General features: G+C 40.5%; 1 protein-coding gene across 1 annotated transcript in view; it reads right to left on the reverse strand.

Moving 5' to 3' along the window:
* LOC125239201 (cell surface glycoprotein 1-like) overlaps window positions 1-19,150 on the reverse strand; it is a 35,536-nt gene extending 16,386 nt beyond the window's left edge. The window contains 4 exon segments of the mRNA XM_048146755.1: window positions 12,195-12,317; window positions 13,540-13,731; window positions 16,577-16,772; window positions 18,996-19,150. Of these exon segments, the coding sequence (XP_048002712.1) occupies window positions 12,195-12,317; window positions 13,540-13,731; window positions 16,577-16,759 (498 nt within the window). The 5' untranslated portion in view covers window positions 16,760-16,772; window positions 18,996-19,150.

The following is a 19,150-nucleotide window of genomic DNA, read 5'->3' on the forward strand; positions in this document are numbered from 1 at the left end:
GTATAAACTCGACATGACATGAATGAGTTTGATCCGACTCTTGTATTTGATTCGACTTGGAAGCACCGAAAGTAGGTTAGGTTTAGTTTAAGGAACGGAGCCAAAAGCTCCGCTCGTTTATTAATTACTCACACAGCACTCGTTCCTAAATTGTTGTCTAATTGGTTTTAATAAAGCTCTTTGTTTCGTTTGGAACAATGCGGCGGACTATGTCTCGGTTCGCTGACTTCTGACTTCGCCGCCCATACTTTGGCATCAGGGTGGTAGGTCTGTTACTAACATTTATCCAATACAACTAAATGTAGGTTTGGTGTTACTTTATTTTCACTGTTATGGCCAGTGATCGAATTGATTCCAGTTTATTTTACTAAAAGGTGTAATGAGCATACATCGGGGTTTTGGGAGCGGGAATGAATTTGTGTATTTATAACTCTGTTTATAGTAACTTGAATTACTGAAATATAGATTAAACTATGTATCTGGCTCCAAAAGTACCTAGAAATGTTATAGTAATGTCTGTTGTTTATCGTTTTCACCCTTTTTGGGCTAGTGTAAATCATTCCCGCTCCCAAAACCCCGATGTATGGTAATGAGATACACTACACATTTTAATTATTCGTGTGTGTGTGGATTACTGTGGATTGAGTGAGCACCTTCCGAAAATAAAAAAAAATATGCTGATCATTTAGTAAAAGTTCTAAAACAATTGTAAAACGAATCTCTGAATTTGTAAAAAGATAAATCAAAAGATACAGCCATTAACAGGTGCTCACTCAGTTCTCACAAACTACCAACGAAAACAGTGAATATATTCATTTAACATATAATATTTATATACTAACATTTAGTAAAAAATAGGCCAACCTACCTCTATAAATATTAGATCACCTAGTGACGTATTAAATTTTTTACAAATAGTTTCTTATGCTCACTCAATCCACACACTTTTGAAAAGCCGAATTTTGATGAAAAACATAAGATTTAGACCGCTATTATATGTGTATAGTTTAGTAAAAGTGAAATGGGAATTTGTAAAATACAAAACGAACCACTAACGTGTCAGGTTTTTTTATAATAAATTTTTGTAAGTGCTCACTCAGTCCACACGTTTTGAGAAAGTTAAAAATGTAAATATCTTACGATTTGTAGCACCTAAGACACTCGAAAGTACTTCAACATTTAGTAAAAATTTTTACTAAATATCCACCATCTAATATTTTATATTCGTTGTCTGGTTTTAAAGATATTCAGACATAACTTTTCTCATACAAATGTATCAAGTAGGGTGACCACACTATATCGGCTCCTGATTTTCCCCACCTTCCCATTGTCATATTGAGCTTAATCATCCACACAAACACTAATTCTTAGGCGCAACTTACTAAAGTTGCAATATTAGGAATACGCGGAATCTACGGTAAGTTTTATATCCATTTAACATTCATTTCTTAAAAGATGTATCTGAGTTTCCGTCAGTGATTGTAATCTGATATGATATAACTTACAGGAGATTAATTTGTGACGCCTTTGCGCGTCACAAACTCAGTGGAAGCGCTCGTGCATGACGAAAAAGCAGTCACGGGCCTCGAATGGATTAAACTACGTTTATTCTCTTTTTAGTTAGGCATGACAATGTTGTACATACTTATAACTGAACTAAGGCCCGGATTTAGAGACCTCGCCCAAGGATTTGGTATGGCATTTAGTAAATACCTATAAGAAGCCCTCTTCTAAATCTCAAAAATAGTACTAGTACTGATCTTAAAGTACAGACAGAGGAAATGACCTTATACGTATGTAAAAGAAAAAAAAAAAAACAAATTTCCTTACTTAGTAACTTCATTGTCTACAACGTCTCTAACGGAATCCTCGCTATGTAACACAGGTTTCAATAGTGGTATTATGAAAATATGCGCGACAGATGATCCGCGCCGCGTCGTACCAACCACTGACAACATTCCTCACGGACGGACCTTGTTATCTTGGCGACAAGGTTCACGTAACGTCAGTTATGGCGATGATACGATTTGGTAAACATGCAACCGGAGAGCGGTCGCGTTACTTCGCCGGTAGTCTTTTGTTCGTTGTGACGCCCATAACGCTTGCACGCATAACATCAACAAGCTTGCCACTGTTTTAATCGGACATTGTACACAGCCCGCTAATGGGTTTGAGCAGCTAAACAAATGAATGAGTTTCCTTGAGGATACTGGATTTTTATGCAATCATTGTTCACATCTTAAAAGGGCAGCTATGCTTTATTTATGTGTGTATACGTGTTCACGAGAATGGTAAATCCATTTCATAGTATCGGGGCATCAAAAAAATCTTTTGCTAATTTGTTTTCCTTCATCAACTGCAGTAAGTATATTATGAACCACTGCAATGCGATATTTTATTATCAATCAAACAAATCCCGAGAAACTTAGCTGACAGTGACTAATACTTGGTCAGTCATCAACAATTGCAAAGATAAAGTGAATATAAAGATTGTAAAAGAGTGTCATCCAGGGCTTATGTAGATGTAATATATTCGCGGTGGTTTGTCGACCCTCTAAGATTCCTGGCCGGCTGGCGCGGCCGCCCACACGCTGCAGATTTTATGTTGCACTTTGAAAACACGTTTTCTAGTCCGGCGGCTCGGTGATACCGGATTTTTGACATTTCGTACGTTCATACTGTGCAATTCGTACTGAAGTCGAAGGGATTTTAGCATTTATTGTAGTGGCATTAAAATCCGTTAAACTAAGTCTACAATTCATCAGGCGATAAATAAAATAATTGATGTCGATTTTGTAGTAGAAGTTAGCTGAATTTAGAGGCTACGTAACTTATATTACGTATGGTCTGTTGTGGGTTAGGTTAGGTACTTAACCAGCTTCAAGTGCCTTCAGCCAACCTTTTATGCGTTTTTTTATAGTTAAATACTTTTTTGTTAATGATTGATGAACGAACAGTATAGGGCCTTTATAATCCGGTAGACTATAATCCGTTCGAATCCGATAAAAAACGCATGCTTGTAAGTCTATACTGCGACAAAAAATGGAGTCGTACAAATTCTAGCAATGTTGATCATCAATCGAGATAAGCTACAACCGCGAGCATCGTAAAGTATAACGTAGTATTTCTATTTCGGTAAAAACGGACGGTTAAATTTGGCAAAACTTTGCGGGAGTCTAATGACCGCAGCATTTATGTTTCGCGAATGCGAGTAAATGCGTATTTTAATTTTACTATCGGTTTGCGTTGGCGGCGGCACGTGACAATGTTTATGTTTACATATGTATGTACAAAAACTAGAGCAGGTTTTATGTAAACCGTGTAAACATTAAACGCTGACTAATTTCAATTTATCCACAAAGTTTTAGTTTCTCCTATTCATCACAAATGCGAATGTTACCGTCTGTTTGTTACCTTTCAACCAATTTTGATGAAATTTGTACACGTAGATTACATTTAATAAACATGGAGACAATTTGACACAATATTAGCGGACCACTTTTAACATGCTATAAACGTTGTACTGACTGTCTCATCCCCTATTAAATGATTAATTGATTTTAAATGGTCAATAGAGTAATTTATCACTTGGAAGAGCATAATGATATAATTTAATGGTTCAATAGCCAACGACATCCTAATGTTCAATTATTGATTAAAATCATTATTGGACTATTATACTTCAATAAAAAAGTAGGCCCCTATTGGGTTATACGTTAAATAGTAGCTTTAAAAAATAGTATTATCAAAAGCTTTCCGCTGCGCTACAAGCTAAAGGTATATTTTAGGAGCCACCGTAGCCTAAGAACGCCTACAATGCTATAGAGGTTTTACATTGTCTAACCTTTAAAAACCATAACACTCCTTTTTTGGACCCCATACCAACATTCAACCCATAACAACTTGGACTCCTTTTTGAAAGATTGGCCAGATGTTGCTCCAAACAGGGATGAGTGGAAAAAGAGGGGGGAGGCCTTTGCCCAGCAGTGGGACACATTAGGCTCTAAATAATAATAATAATAATACGACAAGACAAATATCACGGAATGATTACGAGAAGTAAAGCACGCGGACAATCAGCGGTTCTACAAAGCGCACGCCCACCACCCTCGCCCGCCTCGTCCGTCTCCTCGCAACCGCCGTCGAGCGACGAGTTCGCCACCGCCGCGGCTGACACCAGCGAGTCGAGCGACGAGAGCGGGCCGCCGCCACCGCCGCCACGACCACCTGCGCGACGAGGGCGGCCACCGCTGCCGGCACGCTTGGGGCCTGCGGGACATCCTGCCCCGCCCACGGCTCCCGCTGCCGGTGGTGTAGTGCGCCGCATGAGATGGTCTCAGTTGATGAACGAGAACGTCATGCGAGCGTACTATGGGGCTACAGAGGGGGGAACTAGGCTGTCAGCGTATCGTCCAAGAATGCTGCTTCTGTTTCAGACGCTTGAACCCACCACCACCGTATCGGAGCAGCGACTATCGGATCAGGTGCGCGTCATTCAGCGGTCAAGGCGGTTGGATGACGCCACACTTGATCGGCTTCGCCAGGAGGCTCTCGCTGCTCGCGCGGACCCCGCCTCGGGGCGGAATTTGCCCGCCATGTCGCCGGACCCGGTGCCCGAACCCGACCTGGCACCGGATGCGCCGCGGGGTGATTCCGGTAACGACGGCGGGGACTTCGCGAGTCAGAGCGTGAGTGAGCCTGCTAATGAGCAACTGAGGAGGTCTTTGGAAGAGGCGATTACGCAGTATCGCTCCACAAACAATCCTAGGCCACGATTACCACGTCTGCCTATGAATAGACGCAATCTAGCGTTAATGGGAGCCTTAAACGCTTTACTAGAGCCATTTATACGGACTAGTAAAGATCTAGATGATACACACTCGATCATGTACTGCGGAGCCATCGCGGCGTGCCGTGTTGCTCGAGTCAAGTTTCCGGACGCTGACCGTGCAACTAGGACCGCCGGAGGTGTCCCTGCATGGCAAGTACAGATCGAGCGTCGTATCAACTCGTTTAGGACTCTCATTGCAAAGCTGATCTGCTTCAGAGGGGGTAATAATCGCCCTCGAGTAATGCGTTTTGTGAACCAGGCATTCGCGGGGACGGACATCAGGCCCCGCGACTATTTGGCCAATGTCACAGAGCGCATCGACTTCCTGAAGCAGAAAGTCTATGCATGGGCAAGCCGTATTCGCCGCTACAGAAAGCGTGTGGACCGATTCCAGCAGAATCGTCTTTTTCAAAGCGACCAAAGGAAAGTATACCGAAGGTGGGAGGAAACCGACCCTCGTGTGTCTGACGTGCGGCTGCCGGATGCTACTGCCATGTCTGATTTCTGGCGTAGCATCTGGTCGGTGCCCGTCGAACACACGGAGAGTGAGTGGATGACCGTTGTCGAACGCGAGTGCGAGAACATCGAACCTATGGGGGCTATCACCATCAGCCCCGACGACGTAAGTTGTGCTACCCGTACGGCCCAGAACTGGAAAAGTCCTGGACCGGACGGATTGCACAACTTCTGGCTAAAATGGTTTCGATGCTCGCACTCGCGTTTGGCAACGCAATTTCAACAAGCCCTCGATCTTGGTTCTCTCCCACCTTCCCTAACAACTGGTGTTACTTTCCTGCTCTATAAGTCCGGTAGTACCACGGAAGCAAAAAACTACAGACCCATTACGTGCTTGCCTACACTTTACAAGCTCCTTACATCCATTTTGAGAGCAAAAATTAACGCGCATATTGTCGCTAACAACATTCTGGCTCCCGCTCAAAATGGATGTAGGGTTGGGTCCCGTGGTACTAAAGAGCTCCTCCTCATAGACATGACCATCTGCCAACAAGTTCGGCGGAACAAGGGAGCCATCTCGGCCGCTTGGATTGACTATAAGAAGGCCTATGATTCGGTGCCTCATTCATGGCTGAGAAGGGTATTGGAGCTGTATAAACTTGATGCAGCTTTAATATCCTTCCTGGCTGCATGTATGAGGCAGTGGACCACATTCCTTCGTCAACCAGGAGGCAGGGATGGCCCCCTGGCCCGCAGGACTTCATAAGGATTGAGCGAGGAATATTCCAGGGTGACAGTTTGAGTCCATTATGGTTCTGCCTAGCTCTGAATCCCCTCAGCACGCTGCTGAAGGATTCTGGGCTAGGTTGCCGGCTTCGGAGAGAGGGTGAAGTCATCTCTCACCTTCTGTACATGGACGATCTCAAACTATTTGCACCGAACACCCAAGACCTGATGGTGCTATTGAAAACCACAGAAGTTTTCAGTACCGCCATCAGAATGGAGTTTGGTGTCGATAAGTGTGCGGTCATGCATGTACAGCGGGGGGAGGTTGTAAATTCAGAACATTTTCAACTTTCTGAGACGATGTCGTTCAGATTTATCTCTGAATCAGAAACCTATAAGTACCTTGGTATGTCACAGTCGTTGGGTATTGAGGATGTTGGCATTAGACGGTCGGTGAAGGAGCGCTTTTTCAGTCGGCTCACAAAAGTCCTTAACAGTCTTTTGTCAGGAGGCAACAAAGTGCGCGCCTTTAACGCCTGGGTAATGCCTCTACTCATATACTCCTTTGGCATACTACGGTGGACCCAGACTGAGCTGGACGCCCTGGATCGGAGGGTCCGTTCACTGCTTACCACACATCGTATGTTACACCCGCGCTCGTCTGTTATGAGATTATACATCCCACGGAAGTGCGGAGGTCGAGGCTTCCTAAACGCCAAAGATCTCCACAACCGTGAGGTGTACAATCTCAGGAATTACTTCCTTAACAACGAGTGTGGGATGCATCGTGATGTGGTGGCAGTTGACGGAAACCTCACGCCGCTCTCCTTGGCGAAAGAGAACTGGCGCAAACCTGTGGTACTAAGTACTGCGGACCGCAAGGCGGTATGGGAGAGCAAGCAGCTACACGGGCGGTTCTACAAGGCCCTCACGGGACCCGATGTAGACCTGCTCGCATCGGTGAACTGGTTACGATTCGGGGACCTCTTCGGAGAAACCGAGGGTTTTGCCTGTGCAATTGCGGACGAAGTTATGATGACGAACAACTACCGGAAATATATCCTGAAGGACGGTACGGTCGACATTTGTCGGGCATGCCGCCGTCCCGGAGAGTCACTCAGGCATATCATTTCCGGTTGTTCTCATCTTGCTAACGGCGAGTACTTGCACAGACATAATCTCGTAGCCAGGATTATTCACCAGCAACTTGCTCTTCAATACGGCCTTGTGGACCGCGAAGTACCGTACTACAAGTACTTACCTGCGCCAGTTCTTGAAAATGGTCGTGCCACGCTCTATTGGGATCGATCTATTATCACTGACAGGACTATTGTAGCCAATAAGCCTGACATTGTGATAATAGATCGACTGCAACGCCGGGCAGTGCTCGTTGACATCACCATCCCCCATGATGAGAATCTGGGCCAGATGCAGAAGGCAATCTTCCACACGGCGCGGATAGTCCGACGGTTCCTCTCTCTGCAGCTAACCACCGGCAGCTTGGGCCCGCCCCGCTGCTGGCGGCATCCAGGTTAGGTTTTTTATAATGTGTTTATATGTTTTTTTATATTGTTTTGTATGTGTTTTTGTATTTTACTTTTATATCCATATTATAAATAGCCTAGCCTAAGATAGAAAATAAATACTGGGAATAATAATAATACCAACATTAGCAACTTCCAAGCTTTATAAATCCTAAATCCCAAGTGGTCTATCCAAATTACACCGATAACTTTATCCAGGAAAAGGAAACAGACAGACACACTTCCGATTTTATAATGTATCTGATGGATTAACAATTTAAAATGCCTTAGCCTCCAAAATGGTTGTTTAAATGGTCTTTATGATGCTTAGAATAATGGTTATTCAAAGTCCATTACAATGACGGTATACAATTTGACGTCGACACTATCGCATGTCGTTAGTCTTCAATGAACTAAGAGCTGATATGTTCCTCGCGCATTCAACTTAAACCAGTATAAATATCACTTTGATTTTGTGGTCGTATTTCAAGTGATCTGAACAGGTCTTTGTGGTGACCGAAAAGTTGTGGTTGGTTAGCAAATATTGAATTTACAAAACAATAATCGTGCTCTGCGGCACTATGCGATAACTCAAGCGGACCTGCCGCGAAAATAGTTTTTCTTTTTTTATCAGTGGGCCTAGCTATGATCACAATCGTTGTCGCTTTGACAACGAAACCCGTTCTTCTGTCACTCTTGTATAATAGTGCGAAAGGGACCGTAGCGTGAGCGATTGGACTTTTTGTGTAAGGGCCCTGTTACAGCAGGTTGGTGTTAGGTACGTCTATTTTACAATTGTTCTGGCTTACTACCTTGTCTAGGCCTAGCAGTCCCAGTTACAGTGGCCAGAAGAAGGCGAGTAGTGTGTAAGCGTTCGCAAGTGGGCCGGTAATTGCGCTGGATATCGTTGACAATGCCTCACGTTTGGTGCGCGGATATGGGTAGCACCTCTTTGAATTATAATGCGCGCTGAGCGCCGATTCGAGTGCAATGCACTACGCCGCAATACCAATCGAAACGAGTCACTTTACTAGACAAATTGGTATCAAGCGAACAGTTTTCATTGTTGTTGAGTGTATGTCATAGAAAACGGCGGTTTCTAGGCGGCGAAGCAAGGTCGGAAGGAAACCGTTTGATTGATTATCTCCCGTAAATACGATATTATTTTTAAATGCCTAGTTGAAGTAGTTGATATGTAGATAAGCTTTTCCAAAATTAATAACCCTAGCTAGGAAATAAGTTTAATTGGACACCAAATTAACGAAAACGGAACATTCATATCCTATTACCATATTCAACGAAAATTAACTACGGTTAATGTTTTATATCCCTTACGGAAACTGCAACTAAATCGATCAATCCAGTAATAAAAATAAAACATTGTTGTATGCTTATTCTTTTTACAAGCTTTTATTCAACTTGCCTTGTATGTTAGTTTGGGTCAAAACGTAGAAGCTAAATTTGACCCTCTTCCCGGTTTCCGATTAAGCTGAAATTTTGCACACATGTAAATCACGTGACAATGCAATATTATGGTATCATGGAGCTGATCTGATGATGAAGCAGAAAGGTGGTCATAGGAACTCTGTTATGGAACGTCGTATCCCCATCGAGTAAGGGTTTTTAGAAACGTCTCAGAGCAGTAGAGGACTGTTGAAATAAAGGTACAGTCGGCGATAAAAGCTTGTGCCAAAAACTAAATTTTTGCAAATCATTGCAAAAATACTTATTCCTTAGTTCTATAGTGAATAATAATCTATAATTTTAGAGATCAAAATAGCTATATGCTTCATCAGCTTCATTAAACCATTTTAATCATTCCCTATATCTTGAATTTCCGTTAGTATTATTAATATGTTCTAATAATAAACAGAGTTATGATAATGATATAATTGAAACATTGAAACACTTAATAAGAATTATTTATATAAGAAAATTATTTCTCAACGCATGTAACAGCTTATTTTTACGAATCGGATTGTGTTTATTTGAAGTAGAGATGGACCGAATATTCGGTAATATTTACCGAATAAACAAAGTAATTAACTAATGAAGTTCTTACGTATTCCATTGGATAAGCTCCTATTTTAGTAGCTTTCTAAGGAACTACTAAAAAGAGATAATGAATACATCAAAATATGTAAAAAAAATCGTAGTTAAGAGTTGAGAAGAGTTCAGAGTTGTTTTAACTAAGTTTTAGTTATCCACTAAATCATAAAAACATAGTTGTAGTAACAACATATGTCACCATTAACAATCATTTAACGGTTTTAATGAACATCCGTTTTGAAAATATGGCGTAACCGAATATTCGGCCGAATGTTCGGTTCGGTAATGTATTGTCGTTCTTCGATGGACATAAGTTTCAAAATGCCATGGCATTTGATATAATTTTTTTACTTATATCACTTTCGACCGCCATGTTTTGTTCTTATCGGCCACATCTTTTTGTAGTTATGCCACCTCCATTTGATTCCTATTTCATTGGGTAAGAGCTAGAATATTCGTATTCGGCAAAGTCCATATTCAGCCCATCTCTAATTTGAAGTAAAAATAATTTGAGAAAATAAAAAGCGGTTTAGAAACAGCTTAAGCCGCGCTTCTTTGTCTGCCGGCATCGTATTGTACCCAATTAATGAGACCTTGGGGTAAATAGCGAAACTTGGCGAAACGAATCAATTTTGTAACGATGACGTTGCTAAATAGATAAACCAATCCAAATGTCATTTTCCTAGTTTTTACCGAACGACAAACAATCATGGTCCTATTGTCAAACTGTCCAGTTTTATTTAAACTAACAAGGGGGTAATAATGATCTTATCAATCTTATTTCCTTGGCCCTATAAAAATTAATGTGAATAAAGATATTTAAAACTAACTTAATCGCCTCACAATTTCTGACGAGGCAAATGAAAACGAAAGATGTCAACGGCTGCAATAGTAGAATTTTAACATTTTTAACACACTTTCAAATTCTACTGTTGACGAAAAAACCCGCGTCAGTTTTTCAAGCGATTTACGTCGCGCCGTAGTAAACTATTAACCGGCCCAGTGCGCAGCGGTATCAACATTCAATAGATGAAAAATGACTTATCAAAGCAACTTTCTCGCGTGCATTGTGTTAAATGAGGGATCAGAGAGGTCTCGACGCTGATCCGTCGGCACAGTTAGCCCGGCTCCGCCCCTTACACTCACGGACTTCAATTGTTATGCCTTTGATATTGCTTTACATTCGATACACCATAGCGCAAGTATTCACAATTAATTCGCAGGAACCCTAAAGGGCTTTTCACCAAATCCAAGTTTAAATGCAGAGATTAAAAATACTTAGAACTAGGTAAAATGTAAAAACTAGAAAATCGTAAACAGTAACTTATCTAAGGGCATCTGGAGTGATACTTATTTTTAATCCACTGTGTAAATATTGAGGAATTAAAGGTGCACGAAATGATTCCCGTACCTTTTGTTTTGGTGGAGTATTCTTATCAATTTAAGTCTGTGACCGTATATATCATCGGGATCGAATTCCAACATCTAATATTCTTTATCGCTTTTGCATTATATGAGGGATAGAAAGAAAAATATGTTCGAATTTAAACGTCCTCGGTACATACATGTGCACATGTGATGGTTTCTCATCGGCCGCGAATTTCACAGCGGGTCGCTGACCTCATGTGTTCTAAAATATGGATCCTAATGTATTGTTACGCGTACACGTGTGAACTTATTACGGTGGCCTCGTTTCCATAATAATATGGTGTTGTTCTATTCGGTCAAAGAAAATGACGCTACGCTAAGAGCGGCTTTGCACAGTCCGATCCGAATCCGTGAAAATAAGATCCGTCATAGCTGTAGAACTATTTGTATGGTACTTTACGCACTACATCCGATCTACGTCATTCGATTTCTGTCCGTCATTATTCGGATAAACCGCTAAGTTACCTAGAAACAATTCACGGTTCCGTATGGGACATTTCACAAGGAAATCGTAACCCAAATTGTTATTTTAGTACATTTTATTTTCTACTTCTAATTACGGACTCAACAAGTAAGGTTCGCGTAAGTGCTCGACTCTTTCAACAAATAGAATACAGAATGAAAGTAGGCTAAATAATGACAGTGATATATCTGCCAGTCACCATAATAAAGGCGAGAGATTTTACGGCTCAAAAGACTAGAATCGTCTGCAGAATACTAATAACACTGATGGAGTGAGACATTTTGCTGATTTTGCATTAGAAAGTCTTTACGGTAACAGCATCATAAAAAGTTTACATTTGTTGAAAATGCATGATTGGCACGCACGATCTATGAAGGTCACTATCATTTATATTACTTTTATTAGAAGATTTAGAGGTGTGCATCTTGAAGATATTAACGTTAAGTAGGTAGGTGAACTATCATTATTACCAGGGTGGACTTACACATACTTTCGGAAGACTAAATGATCTCGTCGATTTTGATTTTATAATACTCGAGAAATAGTAGAATATAAGGAGACGAAATTATCAGGAGTTCCTTTTCATCATTTTTACAGGATTGAGTCCCAACCACGTGGCAAAATTACATTTAAAATTTGACTTTATGTATGTATACCAAACAGGGTACATTTTAATCGTTAGGGTCCTCAATCCAATGGTAAAGCAGAGAGGACTTACCTCTTCCGGCACTTTCTCTGGCTCGCCGTTAGTTTTGGGCTCCTCGTCCTTGGATTTCTTCTCCTGCTTTGGCTTGTCTTTTCTGCTGAAACTGATGGACCTCAGTGACCATTTTTTCTTGACCTGCGAAAAAACATAGGACGATTAAAACGTGAAGAAAAATAAACATATGCATATAAATCATTGTCAATAAGTAACGATATGTAGATAATTGAATATATACTAAAGTTTAACATTTATGCCGTAGATGATTTATAATTTATGAAAACATCATGAATTGGACGGAAAGATTATCCTAATTAATATTAGAAAGTTAAGATATCTGTAGTGACGCAAAAACATCAGATTTGACAGTAGTTTAGCATAAATACTATTAACCTTGGATATAATTAGCAGAAGTCATCAAATGTGGCAACTGAGTGAAAGTGATTTTTTATCTAGAAAATCATCACCTAATAGAGCGAAATAGATAGTACTTAAGTGGAGTAATTATAATATAAAAGTAAAAATGTATTATAGGATTGACAAAGAACAACATCGACCATCATAGGTTTACGAAAAGGGCGTACCTACTTACGCATGTGACTCGTAAGAGCTGCGGCTTAAGTTCATTTAGTGTTGCAGACGTCCAACATCCATGGGCTCTTCGCGAGGATTGCTTGATATCAAGAGACCAGTGCGCTATTCCACCAGTGACATTGACACTGACAATTATCTACCTATTTCTGGGTTGATACATAACATTGTTACTCAGCGTCAATATTTTTTTATTGAACAGGCAATGAACGGCGAAGTGTCACTGTCGGGCGACAATTGTCACAGCAGTCACGGTATAATAAAGAGTACTATCGTACAGTATGGCCACTTCCGCTCCCCGCTGAAAGTGCCGCCCACCCCCACTCGGTTACCTCACAGTTACCGCCTGTCAAAAACGCGAACAGTCGACCTGTCATATTTCACTCACACCAGCATAGTACGCGTTCACCTACACAAGCTTAGACTGCGTGCTAGGGACGCGCCTCTTTCATATATGTGTCGTTTAACTTCAAAACTGGGTAAATCTATTCTGCAAGGTTGATTATCTTTCAGATCACATTATATTTTATATATATTTAACCTTAAAGCAGACTTACTCAGGTTTGAAGTTAAGCGACACATATTTGACCGCCAGTGTCCGAGGTGTGCAGTAGTGAAATAGGCCACAGTAAACAAGTTTTATATTAACCTTTTGCTTCTTCCCACCGTGGGCACCGCGAGTTCCTGTTTGCGTGGTGTTACCGTTGGTGACGGCTAGAGACCCGTCGTGTAGAGAAGAGCCTCTCCAGCATCCTACAGTGAAAGTTACCTTCTCCTTCTTAGGTTTCTTGCCGTCCTCGGGCGTGGGCACGGATTCCCCGTTCTCCTCTTTTTGCTCGCTGTCTCCGTTGGTGACGGGTGTGGGTTCCTTCTCTCCGTTCTGTTCCTCTTTGCCTTCCTTCTCTGTTGTTGCGTCCTTTTCGTTCTCGGGAGTCCCGCTGTCGAGCTGTTTCTCTTTGTCCTAAAATGGAACAGGTGTTTTTGTTAGTTGTCTTTATTTCTTAGGTACCTACTTCTATTATTAGGGCATAACATAAGAGAAATGCTTGAGAAGCCCTGTTCACGGTAAAGTAAGTAAGATTTTAAAGATACTTATTTATGGTTGAAGCAACACGTTTTATGAATGACTTTCTGACATACATACGGATCATTATTACTCACATAATTAGACATTTCGCTCGACTATTTTCCGATCTACTAGGAACCTATGGAAGCCCGAACCGTTAATCATTTAATATTAGACAATATTATCAATATGGGTATAGCGGTTATACAGATACATAGAGTAAAATCATTACAACACCTTTTTTGCGCAGATAGATTAATAACAACATTATTAACTATAATAACTAAGTTATCTTAATAATAACGACCATAATATACGGCTATAAATCGTAGACCAGGCAATTGAGTACTATTTTCGCATCGACATAATAAGGCGGTTATACTCGCAATGAACAGCATCGTCCGAGTAATCCAACTGGGTGGAGGTCGTCCGAAAAAGGACTCTCCAGCCCTGTTCACACGTCGCCAACCAATAACATTGACCTTTATACTAAGTTTATGTTTCGTTGCAAGCGTTTTAAAACTTTTAAATATTTTAGCATTTGTATGAGACTTAGGAAAGTTGTATAGTTCAAACAAATATTTCGGATATGTCTCTGATTTGTCTCTATTTTCAAGCAGGCAAATATTTAAATATGGTACTATTTTTATTTGTTTAATAGAAGTAATAGTTACTTTTTCAACTTATTTCATCAATCTAACAACTGGTGGGTGTTGTGTTAACCGTGCTTTTAAAGCTACACTTTATATCCGACTGTACAATATTTGCAATAATATTTACGTGTTGTCAGGTAACATTTAGAACGATAGTAATAAAATCTAATGAGCTAGCAAAAGGCGTTATCACACTGACGATTAGCGGGAGAGCTGAAAGCGAGGCGAGCGCGCGTACTGGTATTCAAAGATTTGTTGCGAGCGCTCGCGAGTCGTCTCGCGCCGAACTCGCGAGTTTGTTTTCGACTCGCTTGCAAATCGCCAACAGTGTAAATACGGGTCAAAGAAATAAATTTGACCACGAACACGATAGCATAAGAATGTATCTCTCATATCTGCGCCGTTGTCATCAGATAAGGCTAGGGTCCGAGCGCGCTTATCTACACGGGAAGCGTGGGCGCTGTCTGCGAGTTAGGACAGATAGCATTTCTTTTGCATGACACTGCCTTTTACAGTGTGTTATGTTATGGTATGATTAAGAAACTGCTTTTTGTGAGGTTCCAAATGTACTACAAATTGGGAAGTAAGAGGCTTATAGCAAGCGGACTAAAATGTCTATAATGCTAAAATCAACATCATTGTTAATAATTCGTCTAACTAGTAGTAAACTAATCAATAGAATTACATGTGAATCATATAAGAGTGTCGGCCGAGAAATATTTTCGAGGGACTTAGCCACATATAATATAAACTAAGACTATGCAGAATACAGCAAGGGTATGACATAAATTTCAACCATTTGGTTAGTCTAGCTAGACTATATGTACCTACAGTCGCGATCAGGTTATATCGCAGTGGTTCATGCCCTCAAAAATATCTGAACTCTAAATCTAGCACAGTTCAGGACGTTCAGGTATTTTGAGCACCTTGGCCGCGCCATTAAATCATGTGTCAACCCGTTTTTTGTACCCCAGAGGCGACATATGGTCAAGACGAAACTATAAAGGTTTCCTGCTAATTACGGGCCCCTAAACAGGCGTAAACATGTAAACTCCGTGTTATTGTTGCAGGCGCGAGGGGTGCGTGTCCATCACGGCGCGCATCAGAGCGTATATCCGAACGCCACTTATTCCGAGCGATGGCCCTCATTACCCAAATCTCTCTACACACGCACGGTTCGCACCGAAATGGTAACGATTATTCAGCTTATTTACACATTGATAGCGAACGCTATCTGCAGTCAATTTCAAGGCCGACGCCTTCCGTGCAGTATAATTCTTACAAAATACTAATGCCAATGACCTGGCTGGATAAAATGAGTAGCGTTCTCGCGCGCGACTATCTCCTAGGGCGACTTCGTATGATATACCTACTCGCGTTCGAAAACAAGTCTTGGAACGAACACTTTTATTAAATGCAAGTTGTAGAAGAAGTACCTTTTCCTTCTTTAAGGAACATATTATGAACTAAACAGTCTTTAACGTCGTCTTACGTCTCGTTAGCGTCCGTTCTACAATCCCTATATGATCTGTGTTGTTCGTAAATTTCCTACATGATAACCACCAGCAATTGTTTGAACTAGTTGTCACTAATTGTGTAAATAAGTCTTGTGACAATAAAAGGAAACGATAGTTAACGAGGGGTCGGTGCGGATATTGCTACTAGTCACTAGAAAATGATGTCACTTTCAACTCAACTTCATTGGTAATTCCTAGAACTATACGTGAATCATACACATACACATAGGATTATCAAAGAGCAAAAGGGTTTCTAGCCTGTTTCTTATCTGTACACATACACTTGCGCAGTCGGAGACTCGACCACTTGACCGAGAATTTGCTGTCTAAGCTCTATACAGCCTTGTTAGCCTTTAATACAGCGTATACAGCCCATCCATGCGATGCTTGGTCTGCTTTATTATTACCAGGAACACCACATAGCATACCATGGAACGTGTAGTAGTTATGTTTATATTCATACACTTCCTATTATGCGATGTCCAGTCGCCAGCGATACGATGAGCGAAATTTTCTGTTAGGGGCCGGCCGATGTTGACATGGTGTGCACTTGTGTTGTGCAGTACTCACTGAGATCTCGAGCGGGGGCTGTATGTGCGCGTCGCCGTTGAGCTGCGGCTTGACGCCGGCGTCGGCGTCGGCGAGCGCCTCGACGCGGCCCTCGCCGCCGGCGCCCGCCGCCGCCACTTCACCGGCGTTCTCGGCTTCCTTGCCGCTTATGTCCACCGACCGCTTACTCTGCTTTGCTCCCATGTTCACTTCTGTCCTGTTGGAATGGAAATGAAAAAAAAATGAAAAATGACTTATGTATTTAGGTAAGTATCAACATTTCAGCTTATTACATGAGATGCTAAAAGTACATATGAATTATGGAGATAATGTAAATATAGCCTCGGATTTGTGTCCTGAGACCTAAAACTATGTTAACTTGTCTTATATCAGGGAATAAACCACCGCCAAATAATTATACATTTTATTATAGTTTCCTATATAGGAAGGAACAGACTGGATTTAGTCAATAGCTGGCCAGCAAGAGCCACAGGCAGCTGCACAGACTTGTAAAATTAAAAAGTCATTGCAGTTCATTCACTTAATTCCTTTGACAAACCTTGCTGTAACCCTATTTAGTAAAAAACAATATAACTGATATCTATATCTATTTACAATAATGGAACAATGAGTTAAATGACTTCGTGTCTAGCAAATGGACAATCCGTTATCCTACCCTTGAGGGAAACGCGAGTAATTATATTAATGCAATTAAAATAGAGGAAAAGTGCACATAGCTATCAGTGTGGGATATTTTCTCGTCTATTATAATGTGAAAATAACTTTCACGGTAAAAGCAGTTTGTTTATTGTAAGAAGCACAAATGCCCGATGCGATTTTTATTTTATTTTCACTTTATTCGCAGGTTAAGGGCCCTTTCCACCACTATAAACGGCATCGTAATATTCGTAATTCGTTAAAATGGTCTAATAAGTAAAGCTTCACGCCTCGCACTGCATCAAATTTAAAGTTGATAAGTTCGTTGTTTGAGAGGTACACCGCTCAAGAGCTTGTTACACCTTCCTGAATTTAATAAGTACCTATAACTGATAATTGACGCTGCAATTCGTCCATCACCATCACATTGTCAATGTCATCACTCGTCAGTTACTTTATCCAGGCTTTGCAACGATAATGTGATTTTAAATAATTGACGACATATGTAAGGCAACTGTCAAAAGATTTTAAACATAGGTTTACAATCTTAGTTCCCAAAACCGAAAACCTAAAAAAAAAAACAATAATTTGACACTATTCGTAGAATTTACGTCAGAGATACAGTCTGGGACATGGACTAGGAATATGGAGGTACCGGGTTCGATCCTCGTAGTGGGCAAGCTTTTTCCATGTTTGCATTTTATAATTTAGATTTTAAAATTTAATGTTGTTACACTGTGTAATGTGATTCCTAGTTGTTTTAAGCAGATTATGTGACAAAACATTTCAAAAAAATTAACATTTACTTTTTTATGTGAAAATACATTCAAAAAGAGTAAAAAAACACGAAAAAATAAAAAAAATAAAAAAGTCATAGAATATTTTTTGTTTTTACATCAAAACTGCATGTGGTTAAAATCTTTCGGGTTATTCAGGCCCACGGTGTTTATTTTCTTTTCTTGTACAATAAAATATGATTTTTTTTTTCATAATTTCGAGTTAAAACGTAATAAATGAATATAACCTCTTTCTACCGAAGTCTCTGGCTAAAGGTATCAATTATTGCATTTAATGAGGAGGCACACTCAAAAGTTATGACAGATGGCGCCGTCCCGTCCTTCCAAGGTTAAACCTTCGTCCGACTAATCTGAATTTAATTTATCGATGAAATGCCGCAATGTAACTCAAATCGGCCAGATTTCTAAAGGCCCTTAAGATAACAATGCGTGCGTGGTTTCCCATTGACATTTGGTGTTTACTATAAATAGTCGAGCCAGGTACGAGACGTTTTGGAATAAACACCAGTGGGTCACGGTGTTGGGCCGCTGCGAACGGAAATAGGCAACGCAGTTAACATTGCATCGGTTATTTCGGGATGCATTCACAATAGCTCTATTCAGTTAAATTTATGTCGTGCTAACACGTTTAAATGAATGCATGCAATGTGTGAGAATAAATGGTTTAGTGTACTTATTTTAGCGCTATCATCAATGCTTGAATTAAAAACATCTGAACCAATTGTTTAATTTAGAATTACACTGATTGATTAATTTTGAGGGGTCCTTATACTCCTTATCCTAAGATTCGTTTCAGCCAACCAATAAATTTGAGTTAATATATTTATTATATTTCAAACGTATTTTATAGACCGGTACAAAACGATGTTAACACGGGTAGTATTTGCTACAATTATAGAACTTACTATAACTGACACTAAAATATTCACTTACATCTAAGGTATATAAAAAATATAAAATGAATAAAAAAGCAATTCGATTAATACCTTATATGTATGTATCGCGCTGACTCACAATTTCAATACCGTATACACACACAGATAGTCACTCACACACGGACACTTTCAAAACATGCGGTCGAATCGAAGGAGCCGGCAGCTTGGTCGACGTTAAAATTGAAACTAAGAGTAGCGAAGGGAGT

The sequence above is a fragment of the Leguminivora glycinivorella genome, chromosome 1 (assembly GCF_023078275.1).
Source record: "Leguminivora glycinivorella isolate SPB_JAAS2020 chromosome 1, LegGlyc_1.1, whole genome shotgun sequence".
In the NCBI taxonomy this organism is placed as follows: domain Eukaryota; kingdom Metazoa; phylum Arthropoda; class Insecta; order Lepidoptera; family Tortricidae; genus Leguminivora; species Leguminivora glycinivorella.